The sequence below is a fragment of the Pelophylax lessonae genome (genome assembly GCF_965119305.1).
Source record: "Pelophylax lessonae genome assembly, chromosome: 3".
Lineage (NCBI taxonomy): Eukaryota > Metazoa > Chordata > Amphibia > Anura > Ranidae > Pelophylax > Pelophylax lessonae.
Genome location: NC_138770.1, coordinates 310,414,588 through 310,442,174, shown reverse-complemented (window position 1 = coordinate 310,442,174; position 27,587 = coordinate 310,414,588). Strand labels below are relative to the sequence as shown.

Sequence of the window (27,587 nt, the reverse complement as noted above, 5' to 3'; positions counted from 1 at the left end):
GGTGATGGACTGGCAAAGCATGCCTCCAGACCTAAAACCTATTGAGCATCTGTGGGGCATCCTCAAATGGGAGGTGGAGGCGCGCAAGGTCTCTAACATCCACCAGCTCCGTAATGTTGTCATGGAGGAGTGGAAGAGGACTCCATTGGCAACCTGTGAATCTCTGGTGAACTCCATGCCCAAGAGGGATAAGGTAGTAATGGAATACAAAAATAGGAACTATAACTGTCTGATCACGCGTCATCAATTTTGGAAATAAAGATCTCGGGATCTCAGGGGAATATAAAAGGTTAAATGAAGACTTGATCCATGATGAGGAGACAGGAAGCAGGATAAAAAGAGAACTAGACCTATATTTTCAAGAAAATGAATTCCCCGAAATCTTGGCAGCGACCATTTGGGAAGCCCATTAAGTATATATCAGAGGGATATTGATATCTATAGCTTCCAAAAAGAAGGAAGGAAGTAATGGAAAATAATAGTGGCCACACAAAATATTGACACTTTGGGCCCAATTTGGACATTTCCATTTAGGGGTGTACTCATTTTGTTGCCAACAGTTTAGACATTAATGGCTGTGTTGTTATTTTGCGGGGACAGCAAATTTACACGGTTATACAAGCTGTACACTCACTACTTTATTTTGTAGCAAAGTGAAATTTTTTCAGTGTTGTCACATGAAAAGAGAATAAAATATTTACAAAAATGCGAGGGTGTACTCACTTTTGTGAGATACTGTAAATTATTTTAGCACTGCACTTTTATTGTATACTTGCACACAATTTGCCATGTCATTTGTAGTGCTGACAGCTTGTATAGCGCAGTGTTTTTTTCACGCTTTTATTGAATGTTGATCCGTGTCTTCTCAACAGAAGTCGATGGGATGTGCTGGAAAACGTTTGTCGATAAGCAGCCGCTGAACAGTGTATTCAGAGTGCAGTACCTCGGCAGGGGGAATTCCTCTATCCACCATTGTGCGGATGAAGAATCCTTTATTTTTTTTAATTAGTCAGCCTACTGTCTGAAAGACATTCTATGGCTATCTTCCTTCTGGTTTGATAGTTGGGTGGGGCCATAAAACATTGGTTCATGAAATACAAATCCCTCTCTTTGCTGTAATTCTGACAGGCTTTTGTTTGGGCAGGAATGTTATGTCTTATTCCAGGCAAACTTAAGAGGAATTAAATCACATATCAACTTTATCCAGCAAGCCCATGGCAAAATTTATGTAAACTGCTGACACACTGTCCAGGTTTTCTCTTTTTCATTGTCAGATCACAGGTTTAACAAGACCTAAGAGATGAATAAGTCCCAACTAGTTCCGTCATCCTTGCTTTATACACTTGTGCACTTGACTTGATCTCAGCTATAATAACATGTTGTGTTTATGTAACTTTTTTTCAAATATATAGTCTCTTCCAGTTATGCGTTTCTAAAAAAATCATGCAAGCAGTGATGAGAACAGAGAGCAGTAAGCGGTTATGATCACATTTTCAACAAGCTTAACGTTAAAGCCTAACTCTGGGTAGGAAAAAATGATCTCCTGAAGTAGGGCTGTGCCTGCACTGCAAGGGTTAATCTAATTTTGTCCAGGGAAGAGGGAAAGATATTTTACTTGCCTGATTCTCTGCTCCCCTGGAAGACGATGCTCCCCCACGATCCGGAGGTGGATTCCCTCGGTGTCGTCCTATCCAGCGCAGAACTATGGCGCGGGGATGCGGGACTGGTCTGGTAGTGGGGAGGAGCAGAGGATCAGTTAAGAGTACAGTATTTTCTTTTGCCCTTGATCAAAATGGACAGTAAAAACTGTCAGTGCGGGCACAACCACACTATAAGGGATAATTTATTTACCTGGATTTGGGCTTTGAAAGAAGAATCCAGAAAGTCCATTATGGAAAAAAGGACGACATGTAAAGATGAATTCTGTGGTACACAACTTTCACGTAGGAGTCAAGCATTTTGGATTTGATTCAATTGATCAATAGACCCCCTAAGTGTAACATGCCTAGCTGTGTATTGTACTGCAGCATGCGTTTTTGTTATGCAACTATAAAATATAAATATAGGCCACTGTTAGAAATCATGGGGCCCGCCTGTGAGACACCACACCCGGGGCGTGGCTAGCCAGCAAGATGGCTGGCTGCATGTGATCGAAGCTCTGCAGGCCTCCACTCGAGCTCCATACGGTGCACCTTGATACCCACCCTTATCCAGACATCCATGCGAGTATTGCGGCAGCTTGCGATACATACCGGGCAATATGAGTAAGGAGACAAGTAAGGAACGTCCTGCTATGGCAACAGAACGTTTGAAGGAGTTTGTGCGGACCGAGAAGCAGGAAGTAGGTCGGAGCCCACCAAACACACGGAGTGGAGGAAGCAGCAGCAATACACAGAGCAACATGCCGGCGGAGAAACCAGCAAAACTCTCACTTGAACAGGTACATTCTCACTTATGGCTGCTATAACTGCAAGTAATACTATGTTGACTGGTAAAATGGAGGAAATTAGAATGGATATTGGTTTAATACACCATGATCTGCAGGCTGTGAGAGAGCAGATGACAGAGGCTGAAAAAAGGATATCCTCATTAGAGGATAATTACACTCCAGTGCCAAATCGTATATTAGCAGCTGAAAAGCAAGTAACATACCTTAATCAAAAAGTTGATGACTTAGAAAACCGATTAAGACGCAATAATATCAGATTTGAATTGTAAAGATCGGGATCTTATACTACAGAAAGCAAGACAAAAGGGCACCATTCAATATGAAAACGCACAAGTGATTTTTCAATAGATCTACAAAAATTGAGAGCTACCTTTTTTGAAGTTAAAAAAAAATTAATAGAACGACACATTATCTACTCCATGGCATACCCTGCGAGGATGAGGGTGGAGGAAGATGGGAAAATATATTTCTTCAATACTCCGGAGTGTGTACAAGAATGGCTTTGTTCGAAAGGAACTATAAAGTGAACGGAAAGAAGAATCTTGCTATTTTCCTTTTTGATTTTCCTTGTAATGAAAACTTTTTCTTTTTCCTGGTGAAGGATACAAGAAAAAAAAAAAAAAGGAAAAAAAAGAAGCATGTGGATGATGGAATGACGAGGGGGGGGGGGGGGGGTGAAGCGACTGGGAGTTAAGGAACTATGGTTTTTTTTTTTTTTTTTTTTTTGTGGTTGTTTTTTTTTTCGGGATTCCTCTTCCCCTCCCTCCCTCCTCCCACCACTGGTAATTCTTTGAGCCATTTTTTTTTTTTTTTTGATGGCTTAGCAAAATTCCTTTTTTATTTCTTAGAGGAAAACATTAAATTTTTCTGAGAGTAAGGTGGGAGCTTGAGTGGAGGCCGCAGCTATATTGTCCTTGCATGCAAATGTTTGTATGCTCGGGCAATGTCCCATTGTTTTTTTTTTTTTTTTTTTTGAGTAAGACCTATTGGTCAAAATTTTGCTATATGTGCATGATGAGATTATGAATACCAAGTAAACAGATAATTATTTGGATATTTTATAATTTTTTTTTTATATTGTTTTGTCCCTTTTGTTGAAAGGACGTTTGGAATGTTCGTTTTTATGCACATATTGAAATAAAAAGAATTTAAAAAAATAAATATATATACAGTGCATCCATAAAGCTGTCACAGCGCTTCACTTTTCCCACATTTTTGTTTTGTTGCAGCCTTTTTCCAAAATTGATTCAATTCACTATTTCCCCTCGAACTTTTACAAACCATACCCCATAATATCAACATAAAATAATTTTGTTTGAAATCTTTGCAAATTGATTAAAAAAAAAAAAGTGTACAGAAGTATTCACAGCCTTTGATCAATAATTTTTGGAGCACCTTTGGCACTAATTAAAGACTCAAGACTTTTTGAAGAATGATTCTAAAAACTTGGCACACCTATTTTTGGGCAGTTAATCCCATTCCTCTTTGCAGAACCTCTCAAGCTCCATCAGGTTAGATGGGGAGCATTAGTGCACAGCCATTTCAGATCGTCAGAGATGTTCAATCGGGTCTAAGTCTGGGCTCTGGCTGGCCCACTCAAGGACATTCAGAGTTGTCCCGTAGCCACTCCTTTATCTTGGCTGTGTGCTTAGGGTCTTTGTCCTGTTGGAAGATGAACCTTCACCCCAGTCTGAGGTCCAGAGCACTCTGGAGCAGGTTTTCATCAATGTCTCTGTACACTTGCTGCATTCATCTTTCCCTCTATCCTGACTAGTCTCCCAGTTCCTGCTGCTGAAAGACATCCCCACAGTATGTTGCTGCCACTGTTCTATCAGAATACTGCTACCCATCAGAAAATGCAATGGAAGTGACCCTGCAAATAAAATTGCTTATTGTGCATGCGTTGTGCGTTCCAACATTGGCGCTATCTGTTTTAATAGGTTTCCTAATCTAACAGAACACTAAGGCAGCATCGGCCTTATAGTTACATAGTGAGGTTGAAAAAAGACATCAGTCCATCCAGTTCAACCTATGATGTGTGTGTGTTTGCTGTTAACTGTACATTGTATACCCCTGTATGTTGTGGTCTTTAAGGTGCCCATCTAATAGTTTTTTGAAACTATCAATGCTCCCTGCTGATATGATTGTTTGTGGAAGGGAATTCCACATCCTTACTGCTCTTACAATGAAGAACCCCCTGCGTATTTTAAGGTTAAACCGCCTTTCCTCTACTTTTAGTGAGTGGCCACGTGTCTTATTGTATTCCCTTTCTCTGAATAGGTTTTTCCATATGCTAGGGGTGCCAGTACAGTATTTGTACATTGATCTCATATCCACCCTCAATCGTCTCTTTTCCAGAGAGAATAGATTCAGTGCTTGTAGTCTTTCCTCATAGCTGATGTCCTACATTCCCCTAATTATTTTTGGTGCCCTTCTCTGGACTTTCTCCAGTTCCAGCACATCCTTCCTGAGGACTGGTGCCCAGAACTGGACAGCATACTCCAGATGTGGCTGGACCAGAGTCTTGTAGAGTGGGAGAATAATCTCTATTTCTGGAGTGAATCCCCTTTTTTATACATCAAAGTTTTCTGTTGGCTTTGCTTGCAGCGGCTTGGCATTGCATGCCACTGCCAAGCCTTTTGTCTACCAGTACCCCCAGGTCCTTTTCCATCCTAGACTCACCCAGAGGTTCCCCCCTAATGAGTAGCTTGCTTTCTGGTTTCTGGCACCCAAGTGCATTACTTTACATTTTTCAACATCAAACCTCATCTTCCATGTAGTTGCCCACCCCATTATTTTGTTCAGGTCCGCTTGTAAGGTCTCCACATCCTGCCCAGAAGATATTGGCATGCTTAGTTTAGTATCCGCAAATACTGAGATTTTACTCAATATCCCCTCCTCTAGATCAGTGGTCCTCAACTCCGGTCCTCAGGGCCCACTAACGGGCCAGATTTTATGTATTACCTTGGGGAGATGCAGACTAGAGTAATGCAATCGCTGAGCAGCAAATTATATCACCTGGGATGTATTTCAGTTATCTTGCAAACCTGGCCTGTTAATGGGCCCTGAGGACCAGGGTTGGGGACCAGGGCTCTAGATCATTTATGAATAAATTAAACCTGATTGGCCCCAGGACAGAACCCTGGGGGACCCCACTTTCCGCACCCGCCCAATCTGAGTACTCCCCATCAATCACCACCCTTTGCAACCTCCCCTGGAGCCAGTTCTATCCAGGTACTCGCCTTATGGTCCATACCTACCTTCCTTAGTTTGAGCAGTAAGCGTTTGTGGGGAACGGTGTCAAAGGCCTTTTGCGAAGTCCAGGTACACCACATCCACAGGCTTACTTTTATCTAGGTGGCAGCTCACTTCATCATAGAAGGTTAATAGATTGGTTTGGCAAGAACGATTTTTCATGAATCCATGCTGATTACTACTAATACTGTTTTCATTACTAAAGTCTTGTATGTGGTCCCTTAACATCCCCTCCAAAATCTTGCAGACTGATGTTAGGCTGACCGGCCTATAGTTAGCGGGGATATATCTCGGCCCCTTTTTAAATATTGGTACCACGTTGACTTTTTTCCAATCAGCTGGCACCATACCTGTCTGTAAACTATCCTTAAAGATCAAGAATAATGGTCTGGCAATCACCTGGCTGAGCTCTTTAAGAACCCTCGGGTGCAAGCAATCCAGTCCCGGTGATTTATTTAAGTTTCTCTAGTTTAGTTCTAAGTCTATCTTCTGTGAGCCATGGCGGTATTTCCTGAGGTGTGTTGTTTAGTTTGGCCTTACAAGCTGGGTTAGTTTAGCCCCCCAATTCTTTTGTGAAGACTGAAGAGAAGAAATTATTTAACACTACCGCCTTTTCCCTGTCCTCTGTGGCCAAATCTCCCTTATTGTCTTTTATGGGGCCAATGTGTTCTGGCCTCGCTTTCTTACTGTTTATATACTTGAAGAATTTTTTGGGGCTCCTTTTACTCTCTTCCACTATCTCTCGTGTTCTATTTTAGCCGCCCTGACTTCGTCTTAACATTTCTTATTACACTCTTTGTAATGCTTGAATGCTGTCAATGACCCCTCAGTCTTGTATTTTTTGAAGGCCTTTCCTTTAGCATTAATATGCATTTTTATGTTGGAGTCTAGCCACCCAGGGTTTAGTTTTGCTCTTTTAAATTTATTTCCCTTTGGAATGCACTGGTCAATCCCTTTAAGTATGCTCTTGAAGCACTCCCATTTTTCCTCCGTGTATTTTGTTCCCAGGGTTCTATCCCATTTGATATTTTCTAGCAGAGAGTGCAGTTTTGGGAAATTGGCTCTTTTGCCAATATTGCCCTTGTGTTTCCTAATACTATAATTAATACTGAAACAAATTGACCTATGGTCACTGTTTTCTAAGTTGCCCCGTATTTCTATATCCGTGAGCAGGTCTGTATTGGTAATCTGTAGGTCAAGTACCGCATTGTTTCAGTGCGTTCACCATCTGACCCATAAAAACTGTCCTGCAAAACATTTAGGAACTGCAGAGCCTTGGCTGAATGCGCGTTTCCTTCTGCCCAGTCTATATCTGGATAATTAAAGTCCCCCATTATGACATTTCCCACCCTTGCTGCCAATCATATCTGTAAAAGGAGGTCCACCTCCCCCTCCTCCCTCTAGTTGGGGGGCCTATAGCATATGCCCAATATTACCTTCCCCACAGTGCCTTCCCTTTGAAGTTCTACCTATAGGGATTCTGCCTCGTCCATAGCTCCATTATTATCATCCCTCATATTTACCTGTACACTGTTCTTAATATACAGACATACCCCTCCCCCTTTTTTACCTTCTCTATCTCTGCGATAAAGGGAATACAACTGAATGGTCACCATCCAGTCATGAGAGCTGTCAAACCAAGTCTGTTATCCCCACAAAATCTAAGTCCTCCTCAAACATCAGTAGCTCCAGCTCTCCCATCTTGTTAGCCAGGCTTCTGGCATTGGTATACAAGCCTCATCATTTTTACCGGTTTCATATATCCTCATTTGATGTTTTTAGGCTGCTCTCTTGATTTTTTTCCCATACCCACCCTGGGTTTAGGAGCTCCGAACACCCTACCGCTAATGCCCCAATTTCTGCCCTCAATCTTGCTTTCCACTGGCTAATTCTACATCTGTACCCTCCCCCCCATCACCTAGTTTAAAAGCCCCTCTAACTTTGTGGCCATCCTCTCACCCAGTGTGGCTGCACCCTCCCCATGTAGGTGCAATCCGTCTACCAAAGATCCGGTGGCCGACTGAGAAGTCAGCCCAGTTCTCCAGGAACCCAAAACCCTCCTTACTACACCAGCTCCTCAGCCACTTGTTAAGTTCTCTAATCTCCTGCTGCCTCTCTGGTGTGGCTCGAGGTACAGGTAATATTTCTGAAAATACTACCTTGGAGGTCCTACTCCTCAACTTAGCGCCTAAGTCCCTGAAATCGTTTAGGACTCTCCATCTATGTCATTGGTACCCATGTGTACCATGACAGCTGGGTCTTCCCCAGCCCCACCCAGTAATCTGTCCACCCGATTTGCGATGTGCCGAACCCGAGCGCTCGGTAAACAACAGACTGTTCGGCTCCCACGGTCTTTGTGACAGATTGCCCTCTCTGTCCTTCTAATGATTGAGTCCCCTACCTTTCCCTTTCTCCCAGCCTCACTGGAGGAGTTCTTCCCCTGGCAGCTAGGGGCGTTGCTCTGCTCCAGCAATGCTGGTCCCTGACTGGTTTGCCCAACATCATGCAACGGGCGTATCTATTGGGGTGCTCCACCCCAGGACCAGCCTCCTTGCCTTGTCCCCTTCTACCCCTCCTAACTGTCCCCCCTCTACTCTGCTCTGATGCCTGCACCTCCAATACTCCGCCCACCTCTGTGCAGGCCCCTGCCTGCGCCTGACGGGTACGATCCCAGCTCTCCTTCGGTATGGACATTCGGCTCAGTGTTGCCAGCTGCCTACCTAGATTCAGGACCTGAGCTTCCAGAGAAGCAACGTGCTTACATTTTGTGCATTTGTATTCGCCCTCGATCGCATGATCGAGGAACGCATACATATCACAAGATGTACACAGTCGCATCTCCATACCAGCCGGGCATCGTACCTACTAATCTAATCTAATGGGGATTTAGTAATTAAAGTCTGTCCTGTGTGTCGGTTTCCTAGCTTTCTAACTCTACCTTCTCACCCTCTGGTACTCCGCTACACTCGACACTGTCGCACAACACTCACAATCGCACAGCCTGGTCAGTCGCCCAACGCCCACAGTCGCCCAATGCTCTGTCGCAGAGCCCGGTCGGTCGCAGAGTAGTCGGTCGCAGAGCACAGACAGTTGCCTACAGTCCCTAGCTATAACCCTCTGGTTCCCCCCCCACCAGCTGCCAAACAGCTGATCGGTCACCTACTCACGTGCTGCTGTTCCGGGTCACCAGCTCACTCCCAGTCCTTCAGCCCCCCTCACCGTCCTCCGCTGCTGCTGCGGTTCGGGGGTCACAGGTGGTCCCCCGCACGTCTCCCCCCCCGCAGCTCCTAATCGCACACACTCCCAGCGCTGCACACGCTGCCAACACACACAGCTTCCGGCTTCTGGTCCTCTCAGCGCCTCCCCTGCACGTCAGGCTCACAGTGCGCCTCCTCACTCACAGGAATGTTTGGAATGCTGCCTGTTTGCCTGCTCACCCAAGCAAGTCTTCAGAGTCACACTTTTTTTAGCACTTAACTTCTATAACCGAAATAGACTTTTTCAACGCGACCGAGTGAAATAGTCTGTTTTACTATATAATCAATTTGGCGCTGAGCAGTGCAGGGTGTACCAAGATGGCCTTTGCCACCTTCTGGCTACAAGCTTGTTGCTGTATTTACTGTAATACTATAATAAAAAATTATTTATTAATAGAATTAATTATATAAGGAGAGTTTACTGCTAAAATAAGTGTGAAATAAAGAGCTGCCGGGGTGTAAGAAGATGTCCGCTGCTGCCTTTGTGTTCTGCTCAGATTAGGAAACCTATTGGAACGCATCGCGCCAATGTCAGAATACATGGCACATGCGCATTACATTTTCTGATGGGTAGCGGTGTTCTGACAGGACACCACCACCATGCTTCACTATAGGGATGGTATTGGCCAGGTGATGAGTGGCCCTGGTTTCCTTCGGACATGATGCTTTCCATTCAGGCCAAAGAGTTCAATCATTGTTTCATCAGACCAGAGAATTTTGTTTCTCATGGTCTGAGAGTCCTTCAGATGCCTTTTAACAAACTCCTGATGGTCTTTCATGTGCCTTTTACTGAGGTGTGGCTTCCATCTGGCCACTCTACCATACAGGCCTGATTGGTGGAGTACTGCAGGGATGGTGATTCTTCTGGAAGTTTCTCCTCTCTCCAAAGAGAAACACTGAAGCTCTGTCAGAGTGACCATCAGGTTCTTGGTCACCTCCCTGACTAAGGCCCTTCTCCGACTATTAGTTTGGCCTGGCGGCCTGCTCTAGGAAGAGTTCTGGTGGTTCCAAACTTCTTCCATTTACAGATGAGGCCACTGTGCTCATTGGGACCTTCTATGCTGCAGAAACATTCTGTACCATTCCCCATATCATTGCCTTGATACAATCCTGTCTTGGAGGTCAACAGACAATTCATTGGACTTCATTGCTTGGTTTGTGCTCTGACATGCACTGTTAACTGTGGGACCTTTTATAGACAGTTGTGTGCCTTTACAAGTTGTCAAACCAACTGAAGTTACCTAGGGTGGACTCCAATCGAGTTGTAGAAACATCTCAAGGATGATCATTGAAAACAGGATGCACCTGAGCTAAATTTTGAATGTCATGGCAAAGGCTGAAAATACTTATGTGCCTGCGATTTTTTTTATTTTTAATAAATTTGCAAAGATTTCAAACAAACTTCTTCCACATTGGCATTATGGGGTATTGTTTGTATAATTTTTAGGAAATTAATGAATTTAATCCATTTTGGAATAGAGCTGTAACATAAAATGTGGAAAAGTGAAGTGCTATGAATACATTCCGGATGCACTATCAGGAATATGAAATGTTAGGGTAACAAACCCTTTAACCACTTGCCGACCAGCCGCCGTATAACGTACCTGTAAGGTGGTACACGGCAGCGATCCTGGGGGCGCGTGTGTGTGCCCACTCGCCAGCGGGGAAGCCGATCCACAGGGTCGGCGGTTGCTCCCGAGCACCTGTGATCCCTTCCCGTGAAGAGAGAACGGCGGTCTGCTGTTGTAAACAAAGCAAACCATTTTTCTCTCAGCTATCAACACACAGCTCCTGTGTTCCTCCTATTTAGGAATACAGGTCTCTGTGTTGTTTTTACAAGCCCATCCCCCCCACAGTTAGAAAACACCCCTTAGGCTCACATTTAATCCTTTGATCGCCCATGGGTTAACATCTCCCCTGCCAGTGTCATTTCAGTAACCGTGCATATTTTTAGCACTGATTACTGTAGTAATGTCACTGGTCCCACCGAAAGTGTCAAAAATGTCAGGTTGGTCTATACCTCCTGGTCCTGTGTGGATCCTACACACAAAGGGGCCTAGCTGCTGGGATCCCGTGAGTGTTTAATGGGCTTTCGTTGGATTTCCGGCATGGATGCCAACCGGTACAGTGTGTTGCATTGAATTTACACGTGAGTGGATATTTTTGACTCACACAGGACCAGGAGATACAGACCAATACAGAGGGATATAGGAATGCCCAGAGAGACAACCAGGAATACCTTGATACCCACTTGCTGTGCAAGGACTTTTACCCCTTTATGGGGAAATCATTTTTTATCGTGCAAAAAATAAAAATCGCACAGGTGATCAAATACCACCAAAAGAAAGCTCCATTTGTGGGAAAAAAGGGCAATTTTATTTGGGTACAGGGTCGCACGACCGCGCAGTTGTCCGTTAAAGTGACACAGTGCCGAATTGCAAACAATGGCAGTAAGGGGGAAAATCTTCTGGTCCAGAAGTGGTTAAGCTTGGCCATGCATTATACAATTTTCTTGTACAACTTCCTTTAGATTTACTTAACTATACATCTCATAAAATTTGAATATCGGCAAAAAGTTGATTTTCAGTCAATTTCAAAAAGTGAAACTCCTATATTTTATATAGATGCGTTACACACAAAGTGATACATTTCAAGCATTTCTTTTAATTTTAATTATGGCTTACAGCTAGTGAAAACCCAAAACTCAGCATCTCAGAAAATTAGAATATTACAGAAGACCAATGAAAAAATATTTTTATTAAAAAAATGTTTGCTTACTAAAAAGTATGTCCATGTACAGTATAGTAAGCATTAATGCATCAATGCAGCATTGCGTGGATGCAATTAGCCTGTGGCACTGCTGGGGTGTTATAGAAGCCCAGGTTGCTTTGATGGCAGCCTTCAGCTTGTCTGCATTGTCGAGTCTAGTGTGTCTCATCTTCCTCTTGACAATACCCCACTGATTCTCCATGGGGTTTAGGTCAGGCGAGTTTGCTGGCCAAACAAGCACAGTGATACCATGATAATTAAACCAGGTATTGGTACTTTAGGCAGTGTGGGCAGGTGCCAAATCCTCCTGAAAAATGTAATCCGCATTTCCATAAAGCTGGTCAGAGGGAAGCATGAAGTGCTCTAGAGTTTCCTGGCAGAGGGCTGCGCTGACTTTGGACTTGATAAAACACAGTGGACCAACACCAGCAGGTGACATGGCTCCCCAAATCTACACGGACTGTGGAAACTTCACACGGGACCTCATGTTACTTAGATTCTGTGCATCTCTTCTCTTCCTCGAGCTTCTGGGACCTTGATTTCCAAATTAAATGCAAAACTTTCCACAGTCCAGGATGATTTGGGGAGCCATGCGACCACTTTCCTTTAGACACAACTGATCACAGATAAAGGGTAAAGGGTCAATCACAGTGGACCTTTACTATGTGATCAGCTGTCTCCAATCAGCTGAAAACCGACTTGTCTGTGTGAGGAAAGGAGAGACAATAACCGGCAAGGCTGTCCTTGTTACATTGATGATCCGGAAACTGATCATCAGTGCCCTGATTATCAGTGCAGCCCTATCAATGCCCATCAGTGAAGAAGAAAAAATATTTATTTGCAGAGTTTTATAAAATTCAAGAAACTTGTTTTTTTTTTTTTTTCATAATTTTTCTTTTTTCGTTAATCAAAAAAAAAAAAAAAAAACGTAGTGGTGATTAAATTCCACCAAAAGGAAGCTATATTGGTCTCAAAAAATGTATTTTTTTTTTTTAAGTACAGTGTTATATGACGTGCAATTTTCATTCAAATTGCGAAAGCACAAAATTGGCCTGGGCAGGAAGGGGGTGAAAGGGCCCGGTGTTAAAGTGGTTGTAAACCTCAAACATGAAATTTGAAAACCGCACATCCTCCTCTACTGTGTACTTGTCTGTCTCCAAAGCTCTGAGTGTCGTTTCTCTCTGCCACCTGGTTCCTGTTCTCAGCATAGTTACATAGTTAGGTTAAAAAAGGACAAGTCCATCTGGCTCAACCAATAAAAAAAAAAAAAAAAAAAAAAAAGAAAACCCAATAATACAATCCCATATACACAATCCTATACCCGCAGTTGATCCAGAGGAAGGTGATGAAACCCCAGCAAAGCATGATCCAATTTGCTACAGCAGGGGAAAAAAATCCTTCCTTATCCCCCGAGAGGCAATTGGATATTCCCTGGATCAACTTTACCTATAAATATTAGTACCCATTTATATTATGTACACCTAGGAAAGAATCCAGGCCTTTTCCTTTCGTTTTCCTTTATATGATAGGGTAAGGGAAACCAGAGAAGAGATTGGCAGAGAGGGACAGCAGTCACGGATCAGTTAGTAACCTCCCTGGAGCCGTGTGGGGTCGCAATTTTATTGTAGCCTTTTATGCTACAGATCGGGGACAATGTTTGTGTAGCCTCAGCGGCCATTTTCTTAAGGTTTCCCATTAAAAATAGCGGCCATGTTTTTGGAGCCAGATGGGCGGTGATTTGGCGGTGAGAGCCCCTCCTCAGCCTCTAGTGCTGATCCCTGGATTTTCCTCTTCCTGATCGCTGCATGGTGTGCAGTTCGGTGCTGAGAGTATCTGATTGGCGGTGGGGAGTCTGTGGGGTTCTCTCTCCCTCTCTCTGCTTTTGCAGTGGTAGTGCTCTGTGCTGAGCCTTGTGTCGGCACTGGCGCATTGGGGTGTCCCTTACAGTGTTCCACACTATTTTGTGTGGGTTCCCCTCTCCATTCATGAAGTCCCTGCTGCATATTTCACCACCTGAATCCCCTCTCAGAGGCTGTCGGGCCCTCCGGGTCCCAACACCTGACTGCACTGACGGTCCTAGGATTCTTGGTGTCCGAGGTAGATATGGTCCTGGGCAAATGGGCTACCTAAAAGCATCCCCCGCCTTCACCTGCTTCCTCTGTCCCATCAGATCCAGAATTTAATTCGACCACCACGGATTCGGGTTACCCTTCGGGGTCTGCGTCCATGCGCCCTGCGTGCTCAGTAAGTCAGGATGATTCCTCTGTCCTCTAGCCGCGCATGAAATGGTGCTAGTGGGATGCGCTGATTGTATCAGTGCGGGAAACCTTAAGGCTGGAGGAGGCAACTAATGTAGCATCGGCAGTGCGGGTCACCTCTTGGCACGCACGGGTCCTCCAAAGTGGTGAAGGGGCTCCCCTTTCCCACCTTCTTTGACAATATTGTCACAGTGGAGGTCCTGGAAACGCACCTTTGCAATCCCTAAGCGTTTTGCAATGCGGTACCCCTAGAAGGATTCCTTCCTTTAAAATGGACGGTTCCCCCTCTAGTGGACTTCCCGGTTTCCAGGTTGAATAAAGCCACTGTAATCCCGGTTGAAGAGTCCCTGATCTTCTCAGATCTGGCTGATAGGAGGTCGGAGGTCTTGATCCGCCATATGTTTACTGTGGCTGGTTTGGCACTTAGGCCGGTGTTTACTATTGCCCTGGTGTCGCAAGCTATGATGGAGTGGGCAAAACTTCTGTGCTTGGACCTGGAGGGGAAACAGCTCCCCCCTGCCTTTGCGGATCAGTTGGTCCAAGGGCTACAGTTTCCGTGAGGCCTCTTTGAATGCCCTTGATTTCTAGACTCTGTCTCAGCAGTGGTCCTGCGGCGTATTATCTGCTGAAATGCTGGACTGCAGACCAGGCCTTATCCGATCTTCCATTTGTGGGGGGATCACCTCTTTTGAGCTTCCTTGGATGACATCAAAAGCCTCACATAGGGATAGAGCACTCTTCTTTCTCAGGCTTCCAAGGGTAATAAGTCCCGTCGCAGATGGGGCGCCTTTCTTTTCGGCTCACAAGATGCCTTTTCATTCCTCAGGGTCTCAAGACAAGGGATCTAAACCCTTCAGAGCCTCCGCCGGGGGTTCTAAGAGGACCTGGTCCGGCAAGCCACGCGCGGGTTCTGCCAGACCTGCGGACAAGACTTCCTCCGCATGAAGGGGAACCCGCACCCATATCTGGGGTGGGGCGGTCGTCTTCACGGGGTTTCCGAATCAGTGGACTTCCCTGATACAGAACAAGTGGGTCCATAAAGATCGCGTTTCGATCACATCCTCCAGACAGGCTCTTTCCTTCCAACCTGCGCTTGGCCCCAGATCGCTTAGGGGATCACTTTGGGGCAGTGCAAAACTTGTTACTTCAACTGGTGAATGTTCCTGTTCCGACATCGGAATGTTTTCGAGGTTTTTACTCAAACCTGTTTACAGTTCCCATGAAGGAAGGCAGGATGCGTCCAATTCTGGACCTCAAGGCGCTAAACTGTTTTGTGCGGGTACAGAAGTTCCGAATAGAATCTATTTGCACGGTGATGTCGTTCCTACATCAGGGAGATTTACTCACCTCCATCGACATCAAGGACGCCTACCTACACATCCCAATATGTGTCAGCCACCAGTGCTTCCTCCGCTTTGCCATGGGCAAGGAGCATTATCTATTTGTGGCGTTACCTTTTGGTCTCGCCTCCGCTCCTCGGGTCTTCACAAAAGTATTGGCCCAGGTGCTAGCATTGCTGTGTCAGCGGGGGAAAGCGGTACTGGGGTATCTGGACAATCTGCTTTTTGCGAGCAGAGTCTTCGACTGCTATGTTGGACAACTTGGAAATTGCTCTGCAAATTCTGAGGGAGTTCGGTTGGATTCTGAATCTGCAGAAGTCTGCTCTGGTTCCGTCCACAAGCCTGGACTATCTGGGTCTGACTCTGGACTTGGCCTCAGCCAGAATGTTTCTTCCTCTGCAAAAACTTCAAAAATTGCAGGAGGCAATTCAGGTTCTGCTGTCCAGCAGACAGTCACCTCTTCGGTCTTGCATGCGGGTACTGGGCCTGATGGTGTCTACCTTCGAGGCAGTTCCGTTTGCACAGTTCAACGGGAGATCACTGCAAAATGAGATTCTGGTGAAATGGAACAGGGATTCTCCATCTCTAGACAATCTGATTCTGTTGAGACTGAGTACGAGGGGGTCCCTGATTGGGTGGTTTCATTGTCCGACACTTCGTCAGGGCAAATAATTTCTTCCCCTGTACTTGACAGCGGTCACCACAGACGCCAGCCTGTCCGGATGGTGAGGTTGCCTTGGCACAGAGTGTCTTCAGGGGGCCTGGACTATTGGACAGCTACCGATCAATGTACTGGAACTCCAAGTGATCATACTGTCTGGATTATTGGACATGTCGTCTCCAAGGGTGTCCGGTACGGATTCATTCTGAGACATTGCCACAGCCGTGGACTATGTCAATCACCAAGGGGGCACGACAAGTGTTCTGGCTGCTTGGGAAGTTGCTGGCATTCTAAGGTGGGCAGAACAATTCTTTCAGACGGATTACCTCAGTCGACAGGCGTTGGACCGGGGGGAATGGTCACTTCATCCGGAGATGTTTTATCAGTTGTGTCTCCTGTGGGGTACTACTGAGATGGATCTGTTGGCCTCTCGCCTCAACAGGAAAGTGCAGAGGTTTGTCCCAGAAGGTGGCCTTTTTGGTGGCTATTACTTCTGCTTGCACGGTGTAGGAGCTGGAGACATGGTCTTGTCATTCGCCTTCCCTGGTGGTTCACACAGATAAGGTGGTTCTTCGTTCATGCCAATCGTTCCTTCCAAAGGTCTTCTCTGATTTTCATTTGAATGAAGACATCATGTTGCCCTTCCTGTGTCCCAGGCCTAAGCATCCCAAGGAAATTACCCTGCATTCCCTGTATGTGGTTCCGGCAATAAGGGTGTACCTGGCAGCTACGGAGTCTTTTAGAAAGTCAGACTCCCTATTTGTCCTCACGCATAGACCTCGCTTTGCACTCCCCTCCCCCAAGTCTGACAATTCTTAACATTCCAAAGTTTCAAAAAGAATTTGAAAGGTCAGCAATTGCCTCCATCAGACAAGGGGAATGCATGACATTCAAAGATGGCCAAGATGCCTTTTTCCATATTCCCATTTACCCACCATATCAGTGTTTTTATGATCACTTCCAGTTTGTCACATTGTTCTTTGGCCTGTCCTCTTCACAGGGTATTCATATAGGTCTTGGCACCCTTGCTTGCCCATGTAAGAACTCAAGCAACCTTCTCCAAATCCACCATTACACAGAGGATAAGGGATTTAATTGCTAGAGCCTATGCTCTTAAACAAAAACCTCCACCTGAGCTTTTACGTGTACTCTCCACCCGATTTGCTGGAGTATCCTAGGCCTTTAGGCACCAAGCTCTGTAAGGCCACTACCTGGTCTCCTGTCCATACTTTTTACCAGGTGGATGTCCAATCTTCTGCTGGTGCAGAGTTCAGCTGCAGAGGTCATGCAGCAGCACTCTGAACCTGGGTCTTGTTTTAGCACCTGTTGGCACAGTTCATTTTGCCAAGTATTGCCCACCCTTATTTACATTTCTTGGATGACCCTTGGTGTATGAATAAGATGCTTTTGCCCTGTACTTCACAGAATTTTGACTTTTTTTTACATTCCATAGCTTAGTGTACAGTGCAGAACACAGACCATTCACCCTAAACACTCCTTGTTACTCTGCGTTGCTGGCTACAAACCTGAGGACTTTGAGGTAGGGTTATAGGAAGATGCCCCAGGGGGGTATGTTCTCAAAAGCTTGCCAGTGTCAAATCACCTGAGGGTTCAAGCCTATAACCTATGAATTAAAAAAAAAAATTCCTGTGGGGGGGGGGGTGTGGCTAGCGCTGGAGCCGGACAGATGTGTAGTGTTGTGGAATTTTCCTCAGGTACAAAATACCTGTTACCTGTTAGTGATACCAAATCAGACAATATATATAGCTATGTATATAATGAGATCAGACAGACTCAAGATGGCTGAATCATAGTGACCTGATTTTATTACAGCGTGTTTGAGTTTAAATATACTATATGACGTACAAGAAATGGGTTTGTCATTAAGATCTGACGTACAAGAAATGGGTTGTTGTTAAGATCTTTCGTCCAATCAAGGTTAACAATTAATTATGGTAACCATAGGGTTAATCTGTATTGTGATTTTCTGTCATCAGGGAATTTTCTTTGTGATGCTCATCAAGAAGTTTCCCGAGGGACTTTTGTAGAAGATATTAATGGTTCTGCGGTCCAACTGTCAAGACAGGGTTCCTCTTATGACGGGGAGTATTGTTTGCGGGCAGAAACATCTTGGCTTATATATATATTTTTAGCTTTTGCAAGCTCAGTAACACATGTAAAGAAATCAAAGAGAAATTAGATTAAATTCCTTAAAGACATCTTGTCCAAATCAGCCATTTTGTTTACAAGATGCCTTGATTTGTATATGAGAAAAACATACTGCCACGTCAGTAGCGTGAGAGAGCCGCTGTAGACCCGGCATTAACAGTCCCAAGCGATGGAAGGAGGCCTCGTTCGGAGGTACAAGCAGTGTGGGCTCACCCCAGACAGCAGTGCCATCATGCTCAGGAGAAAAAAACAGCAGGCACGGCCACAAAAATTAACTTCCTTCTTCTGGCAGACCGGAGGTGGAGGAGCCCAAGATGGCGCCGGTTCCCCTCCCTCATTATGAAGCAGCATGGACGTCGTTGCTGAGGCACGCAATGGAGACCCATTCACACAACAGACTGTGAGGATCCTCCACTCTCCATCAGCATCTACCCCACTGAATGGCAGCCCAGTTAAATCGAAGCCCAGGCTGGATGATCCTGCTAATTCTCCAGGTGAGCCTTACAGCCCTGATTTTCTAAATAGTACCAGAGAGCTTACAGACTCATCTTGTCCTTTCCCACATCCAATCAGCCCTTAATGGATGCAACGATGAAAGATATGCTGGTCTCCCTCAGAGAATCTGTACACTCAGACATTCTACAGTTAACTAAGCATTTTATCTGAGAGATTAACTCCCTGGGCACCAGAGTAGATCACATTGAGACTAAAATGGATGAATTCGCACATACCATTAATGACCTCATTGATGCGCACGAAGATCAATCGGAGGATCAAAATTGGATCAAAGCAAAACTTGCGGATTTGGAAGATAGATGCAATAATCTAAAAATAAGAGGTATTCCTGAATCGGTGCAGGTGCAGAGCTTCACTATGTGACGGACATATTTAAGGCCATATTGCCAGAGGCTTCTGACTCGGACTTGATTGACAGGATTCAGTGCATTCCTAAACTGTCTTTTATCCCAGAAAAGGTACCCCGAGACGTACTCTTGCGGGTGCACTTTTTCTATATAAAAGACAGGTTGATGGCGGTCTCGCGCAACCAGGGCTCATTACCCTCCCCATATAACAACCTGCAATTTTTCACAGATTTCTAGCAATACACCATGCAGCTGCAGAATAAATTAATTACCATCATCAAAGCACTGTGGAATCACTCTATTACTTACAAATGGGGTAACCCCACGAAACTCCTTGTAACCAAAGACGGTAAAACTCAGGTAATAACCTCCTTTAGAAACAAGCCTCCAACTCCTGAAAATGTGGGACATTATCCCTGACAAACCTCCTCAGGTCAACAACCGCTTCTTATCCTCAAACAGAGGTGAGATTTGAGCTAGAGACACAAATGTCTCCTTGCTGCTTTAATACGGCATCCAGACCTTTCATTTTCACTTCCTTGGCTGGGAAGCGAGGAGGCAGCCTTAGCCAGTAGAATGTTCCCCCATACTGCTGGAGCAGTTAAGTTCCTAACTGCATGCGGATCTTTGATCCGCTCTTTTATGTACATGTTTTTTTATGTTTTATATTTTTTTGTGCTTTGTTTTACCTCTATATGGAGTCAACCAAGTTGCCACAGAGAAGCATTCTCGGAAACCATGGCTTGGAGTTCGTCCTCTCATTCTGCCTGGACCGACAATCGGATCACCCCACTGGGACACAGAGTTAGTTCTCTGATGGAACTCGCATCATACTTTCACTTATACAATAATGTCGCTACAGATCTTATCTTTGAAAGCTATGGTCCTGAACCACCCCGCTAAGCGGCGTTCTCTGGTCTGAATCTGTTAAATACAAGGTGGACATCTTATGCGTGCAAGAGATACATTTCCACCGAGAGTTCACCCCCCAATGCTCCCATTGGAGCTTTACACACATCTATCTAGCATCTACACATGTGAAAAAGAAGCGTGTTGATAGCGGTACGTGACACTATCTCATTTCAACTGATTACCAAATTGGAGGATCTGGCAGGCAGATATCTCATCCTCATTGGCGACTTTAACTCCACCAGATACACCATAGTTAATCTTTATGCTCCTAACAATCACCAGATACGCTTTCTAAGGAAAATACACAGAAAAGTGGACACTATCAAACGGGTCCGTAATTTTCTGTGGAGATTTTAATGCGCTACCTGATCCCACGGTGGACTCTACAACTTCACGCAGACGTCACATGGTCTCTATGCAATCCTTCCTACACGGTCATGACTTGTATGACTCCTGGCGATGTCCTGCAACTGAAAGAGACTATTTGTATTTCTCGGTGGCCCACAACTCATATTCGAGACTCTATCTCTTCTTGACAGATAAATGGCTGCTCCAGAAAGTACTATCGGTGGAGATTGAGGACATAACTTGGTCAGACCACGCTCCTGTGGTCTTGATGTCTGATTCTCTTGCATCTTGTTCCGTACTCATGTGGCGTGTGAACCAGGCTCTCTTTCAAAAGCAGGATTCTAGATGTGTCTTGGAAAATGGCCTGAGGGACTTCTTTTAGACTAACGCAGGCTCAGTATCAGACTCTTGTGTCTTATGGAATGCACACAAATCTTATATGAGGCCTATTTATACAGATGGGCTCGTGGGTTAAGAGGGCCAGGCAGCAGCACCTAGACTCCCTATTATCAGAGATCCAATCTGCTAGAAATTTACTCCTGGAATCACATGACAAAATTATCAGGCACTTGAAACATTATACCTGCGGCAACAAGGCCGGCAAACTTCTAGCCCAGAGGCTTTGTGGTATCAGACAAAGTCAAAATCGGTCAAAAATTTACATCACCATGCAACAGGATCGAAGAAATATGATCCCCAAGACCTTGCTGATGCCTTTAGTGACTATTACAGCTCCCTGTACAATGTGGAGTCAGACTCCTCCACGCCACAGCCTACCACGACCCTGATTGAGGATTTCCTCAGATGGGTCAAGCTACTCGCACTCTCCCCAGAACAGCTTCATTTACTCAACTCCCCGTTCGTAGAGGTAGAAATTGCCAAAGCGATAGGCACTCTTCCGAACAATAAAGCTCCAGGCCCTGACGGTTTTAGCGGAGACTACTATGAATCATTCCAAAACATGATTTCTCCTCATTTGTGCGATGTCTATCAAACAGCTGCTGCCTCGTCCTCTTTTCTCCAAGAAATGCTAAAAGCTTTAATTACGTTGCCAAAGCCGAGTAAAGCCCCGTACACACGTACCGAACGATCGGCCGTCTTTTGTCCCCGGGCTGTCGTGTCCGCTGAAAAGTGCAAAAGACTGCACACGAATTTTGTCCACCGACTGCAGAAGTGATGCCATGTGATGGTTAACTTTCCCTGTGTTTTTTCTTTTCTGAGCATGCCCAGTCTTGCAAATCTGCTGTCTGTCGGCCGAATTCTGTACTGACTGGCGAACAATCGGCCGTTCTGGTGTCGGCATACAAAAATCTTAATGCTTGCACGACAGATTCTGTTCGGCCGAAAGTGCGCTGTCGGCTGTCGGAAGCATCATACTAACAAGCCGAAAATTGGCCGATCTGTCGTCGGCCGAATCTTTTCGGCCGACAATCGGTACGTGTGTATGGGCCTTTAGTCACCAGATGTCCCGCAGAACTTTCGACCCATCTCATTGTTGAATGTTGATGTTAAGTTGTATGCTAAATTGTTAGCTGTTCGCCTGGCTGAGGTTTTACCCACCCTGATCTACTTGGATCAGGCTGGGTACACAAAAGGTAGACAATCGGCAGATGCCACTAGGAGTGTGATTGATATTATTCATTTTGCACAGGTATCCAAAACGCCCTCAGTTCTCCTGGCTTTGGACGTGGAAAAGGCACTTGATCGCATACATTGGGGGTACTTGTTAGGGGTCTTACAGAAGTTTGGATTCAGTGGCCACATTCTCACGGCCATTATGGCATTGTATTCATCCCCATGGGCCCAGGTATTCTCGGGAGGCATGCTGCTGTCGCAACCGTTTAACATCACTAACGGCACACATCAGGGGTGCCCATTGTCCCCATTAATATTTAATCTACTGATGGAGCCTCTAGCCACGTGTATACGTTCCCATTCAGGGCATTAAAGTATAGACCGGTCACATGTCATAGGCCTGTTCGCCAATGACATCATTCTGATGCGGTCTGATGTAGAGACCTCCCTTAGGGGAAGTCCATGATGCCCATTTACTGTTCCAAGATGTTTCATATTATAAGGTGAATGCCACCAAAACATATTCTCAATTTGGGAGTAGACTTAATGACAACGGCGCAACTAGAAAGGGGCTACCCATTTCAGTGGACAGAGGATGGGATCAACTACCTGGGAATTACACTAACTAAATCTACCAATCTCTTATTCCAGGCCCAACTATCTCCCTTTCGCGTCAACCTGGCAGACTCCCTCAATGCAAATATCTGGGGTAGAGTTATTGTGGTTAGGTCGCCTAGCAGCCTTTAAAATGTTAATCCTACTGAAACTTCTGTACCTATTCAGAACTCTTCCTTTCGCTGTCCCCACAAATTATCTGTCTAGACTGCAGGGGATGGTAAATAGATTCCTATGGCAAAATAAACGTTCCCGATGTGCTTTTGGCAAATTAACTAAACAGAGGAAGGCCGGGGGCCTGGGTTACGTGGTTCTCAGGGATTACTACTTAGCTTCTGTTTTGGCCCAAATGAGACCTTGCTTTAATCAATCTGTTGACTCTCTATGGGTGACAGTGGAGGCTGCCTTAGTGCCAGGTAGAGACCTTAGGGTGTTTCTACTATCTCAACAGTTTAAAAAGTACATCCACCTAATATTCCCCCCCAACGGTGGTAGCAGCCCTAAATGCGTGGGGCCATGTAAGTTCCACTGCTCGTAGTGGAGCTACAACTACTATTTCTATCCCATACCCTCTGAAAAATGTGGTCATAAACATCTTTGCTGGCGGCAAGACTTGTACTGTTGAGGAATTGGAAATCTACCAGGATTCCCACGAGTAATGAAGTGAGGGCACAGATCCACCTACAATGCATATATGAAGCTGTTTGCTATGGCATTTGGATCTGGTAATAGAGTTTCTGAAGGTTGGAAGCCGTGGGCAACATGGTATGACAGTCAGAAAGATGCACTATAGTGTAATCATATGTAGCAAGGTTTCCAGGCCTGTGGCCTGATGTGGGTCTGCCATTAGTACCGGAATCCTCTCCAGCCCATGTGACCTGAGTCCCCAGGTGTGACAATTGAAACAGTGACAACTCCAGCATCTTTGTTTGTGGTTTTTATTATAAATTAAGGGGATGGGAGAATGGAATGAGTGGAATACTCCTCTCGGCTTGAACTAATTACAATTGGGACTTTAATCCTTAAAAAATGCCCGAGGGCGCTTCCTTGACGCTAGCCAGCGCCAGCCAACGCTCACTGACTCTGAGAACGCTCTGTACAACAGAGGGAAGTGTTAAATCCCCAACCTATAGTCCAGTAGATCCAAGACTGAGAACTGTAGAACTGACACTGCTTCACTGTGTAAGTCTTTGAATACTTTTCCCCCGCCTTGCACAGCTTAAGTTAGTATTGTGTAGAACTCCAAATAGCTAACAATTTAACTGGCACACGCAATACAATTCAGGGCCCAGACTGCAGGTGCCCCCTTTGCTCCTTGAACTCTTCAGGGTCCACTGACTATGTCCCCCCTTTACACATCAGGGTCCTCAACCTAGGTACCCCCTTTTCAGCTAGCTGACCTTGGATCCCTGAACTTCTTCTGGGGTGGTCCCCTCTGACTCTAGGCAGACCCCCAGGAGCAATCCTCAGTACTCACGACGTGTGTAGGCTTTCCTGGGACTGGACCCCTCTCTCTCCGCAGGCTCTCGGCACACCGGATTACCCTCAGCTCAACTCGGCACTCTCTGGACTCTCAGGCGACACCCGAGACATCCACCTTCCTCAACCAGCAGGAGGGACAGCCGCACTTTCCTTCCTGGGACTCTGCTCCCGCCAGAGACACCGTGCCACGCACTTCCCCCCCAAACTTATACCCACTCCCAGAAACCCTTGCAGCGTAATCTGCCTTCTGGGGTAGTTACAAGCTGGGATGTGTCCCCTGATTGGGCTTCCCACACTGCCCTATGAGATGCCTCTCACAGGAGCCAGTGGGGATACTTCTCCCCTCAGGCACATCTGGAAGCCCTGACACTCTGACTAGATAAATCACAGCCCTGCTGTTAGGCAGACAAGGCCCCCTATAGTTTTACCTAGCACCTATTTGGAGGGTGCTACACACATAATTTGCTATACTTGTCTAGAGAGACTTCAATGAATGTCGGCAATCTCAGTTTTGACTTCAAATTGTTTTTGTTCCCCGAGTTAGTTGGAGTATGGTTAACCCCTTAGTTTTAAAACTATGGACACTCAAAAGTCTATATTCGGGCTGAGGCCCTCTGGTGTGGTCATTTGGAATGGTCAAGATAAGGGCCATGCTCCAGCTGTTTTTATTTTTTTTATTTTGTATTTTATGTTCTATGAGTATCATAGATGCATTCATTGTATGGTTTTCCTTTTGCTCGTTTCCTTTGTCAAATGCTCAATAAAGATTTATTGAACATAAAAAGATCCCTGTGTTCTGTACTATACTTTAAGATATGAAATTTACAGGTAAGTCAAAATTCCTCTTTCTAAAGTCATTTTACTCAAGTCAAAGACTTGGATATTTACAATTTTAATTTTTGAAGTTGGACACACTTCCTATTGTGTTTTGGAAATGTGTATTTGGACTTCCTGCCAAAACTGAATTTCTTTGTCTTTAGGAAGCTAATGAAAAGCCTTGGTCAGGCGGGAGAAATTGAACCAGAGACTGAGGGAATTTTGACTGAATATGGAGTAGATTTCTCAGAATTCTCTAATAAAGTGCTACAGTGCCTACCACAGAATTTACCATGGTCTATTCCTCAGGAAGAGTTTGAAAAAAGAAAAGATCTGAGGTTAGTAAATTGTAATGTAATTTTACACACCGTTGATGGGACTTCTGGCAAGAATGTTAACTGCCAGCCATGTGAACACAATTTTTAGTCTGAACGCACAAGGGAATATACCAGATTGGAATCAAATGTCCTAAAAAACTTTATTAATCTGGTGCAAGCTACAGGTGAAAAGTGATCTTTGGGTACCACAAAAATATTCACAGGTAGTTATGATCATGTTAAGTTTTTAAAAAGTTTATGGATTGCCCATATTCTAAATTTGTCACTGAGTGCTTCTCAACAATTTACATGAAGCTTTGAATTTTCTGAATGAAAACGTGGCTTCCTCAGATTGATGGCAGGGCCATCTTTCTGAATGGGCACGCTAGGCAGTTGCCCGGGGGCCCCACTTGCTCGGGGGTCCCACATAGGGTGGCAATTTCCCCCAATCTGATCCCCCCCCAGTTTAATTTACCTGGTGGCCAAAGCCCCCAGACCGGTTTGTTCCTCCGCCCGCCGCTTTAGAAAGACAGAGTAAGTACTAACTTTTTTTTATGTGCAGAAATATATATTGTATTTGTATGTTCAGAAAGCAAAAAGATCTGCATGTCACTTTCATTTTGTATTCAACTGATGCCCAAATTAATAAGGATATCAGTGCATTTTATTTTTTTCGTTTCTTTTTTTTTTTTTTAATTATTTATACATTTATTTTTAGCCTTTTTTTTTAATTATTATTTATTTATTACATTTTTTATAGCCTTATTTTAAAATGATTTATTATTTATTGATTTAATGTTTAAACACTGATTTTGTTGGAGGTACCAATAAATATAGCCTTAGCGATAATTTGCATTTTTATTCTCGTGTGTGATTGTGTAGGCAGCGCCCCAGTGCACTGCATTGCCCAGGGGCCTATAATGCTCTTAAGATGGCACTGATTGATGGTAGAGAGGCAGGCTGCTGATGTTAGACTTCTCTCATTCAGAGCTGAATCGCACTCAACCTGACTATTTTTGAACAGGAAATCCCTGTTCCGCTGCTGCTATATTCTGTATGTAACTGATGCTACAGTTTTTATAGCATTTACAATGAGCGCATTTGTTAGTGAAGGTAATAGTTAATTTAGACCAGCTTTGTCTAAATTAACTATTTTTAATGTCACTAAAACTAAACTGGGTCACAAAATCTTTCATTTAAATATATTCTTTAATCACTTAGTGATAGCCTGCCCACGATGTACTGTGGACGAGCGGCCACTGTAGGCAAAGTGATGTACTGATAAGTCACTGCCTACTTCTGGGTTTAGGGCATGCTCCTGCATGCCTACCACTGTGATTGTACACAGGTGGAGCCTGTCGGCAAGTGTCGGCCTATTATTCACGGGCGGGACATGCTAATCAGCTGTGTACGTACATTCACAGCCCAGAGCCCTGTTTTGACATTTAACAAAGAGCTCTACACAGGGAAAATGAAATCTGAGAAACTTACAGATCACTTAGTAAAAGCAGCACACTTAACACACACATTACACATTGTTAGGCACATATTTAACCCTTTGGTCACCCTAGAGCAAGGGTCTCCAAACTTTCTAAACAAAGGGCCAGTTTACTGTCCTTTGGACTTTATTGGGGCCCAAGTGGCCAGTGGAAGTAGAAAATGCCCCAGTTTCAGTGGGATTAAAAGTCATTTAATAGTGCCTGTAGGCAGTGGAAGGAGGAATAGTGCCCAATTTACCAGTGGGAGTAATAATGCCCTATTGCTGATGTCAGTGGGAGGGATAGTGTCGCATTATTGTGGTCAGTGAAAGGAAAAATGCCTTGTTGGTGTAAATAGGAACGATTCCCCACTGTTGGTGTTATTGGATGGAATGGTGCTCCCCTGGTGTCAGTGAGTGTCCCCAGGGCTGGATAAAGGCAAGCAAAGGGCCGCAGTTTGGAGACCACTTCCCTAGATATTAACCTCTTCCCAGCCAATGTCACTAGTAAAGTGACAGTATATAGTGGTATCACTAATCACTGTATTGTCACTGGTGATGGAGGTGGAAGTTAGTTCCCCCCAGTGTCCGTTTGTGTCAGGTTGTCCTCCGTAATATCACAGTCCCATTATAAGTCGTAGATTGCCACAGTTAGTAGTTAAAAAAAAATAGAAAAATTAAAAATTTCAGTGTATATATAACCTAGTTTGTAGACACTATATTTTTTATGCAAACCAATCAATTTCTTTTTTTATCAAAAACATGTAGCAGAATGTTTTGGCCAAAATGTATTGGGTAATTTGATTTTTTTTTTTTTTTGTTTATTATTACACAGGTTTTATAGTAGAAAGTAAAAAAAAAAAGTGTATATATATATATATATATATATATATATATATATATATATATATATATATATATATATATATATATATATATATATATATATATATATATATATATAATACATTTCAACCTTTTTGGTCTTTTATCGTTTATATCGCAAAACCCAGTGGTGATCAAA

General features: G+C 44.5%; 1 protein-coding gene across 1 annotated transcript in view; it reads left to right on the top strand.

Moving 5' to 3' along the window:
- The window catches only part of DIS3L2 (DIS3 like 3'-5' exoribonuclease 2), a 1,275,365-nt gene that overhangs the window by 599,747 nt on the left and 648,031 nt on the right, over nucleotides 1–27,587 (top strand). Inside the window, exon 11 of the mRNA XM_082248603.1 lies at nucleotides 24,934–25,107. Within this exon, the coding sequence (XP_082104729.1) occupies nucleotides 24,934–25,107 (174 nt within the window). The remainder of the gene's footprint in view (nucleotides 1–24,933; nucleotides 25,108–27,587) is intronic.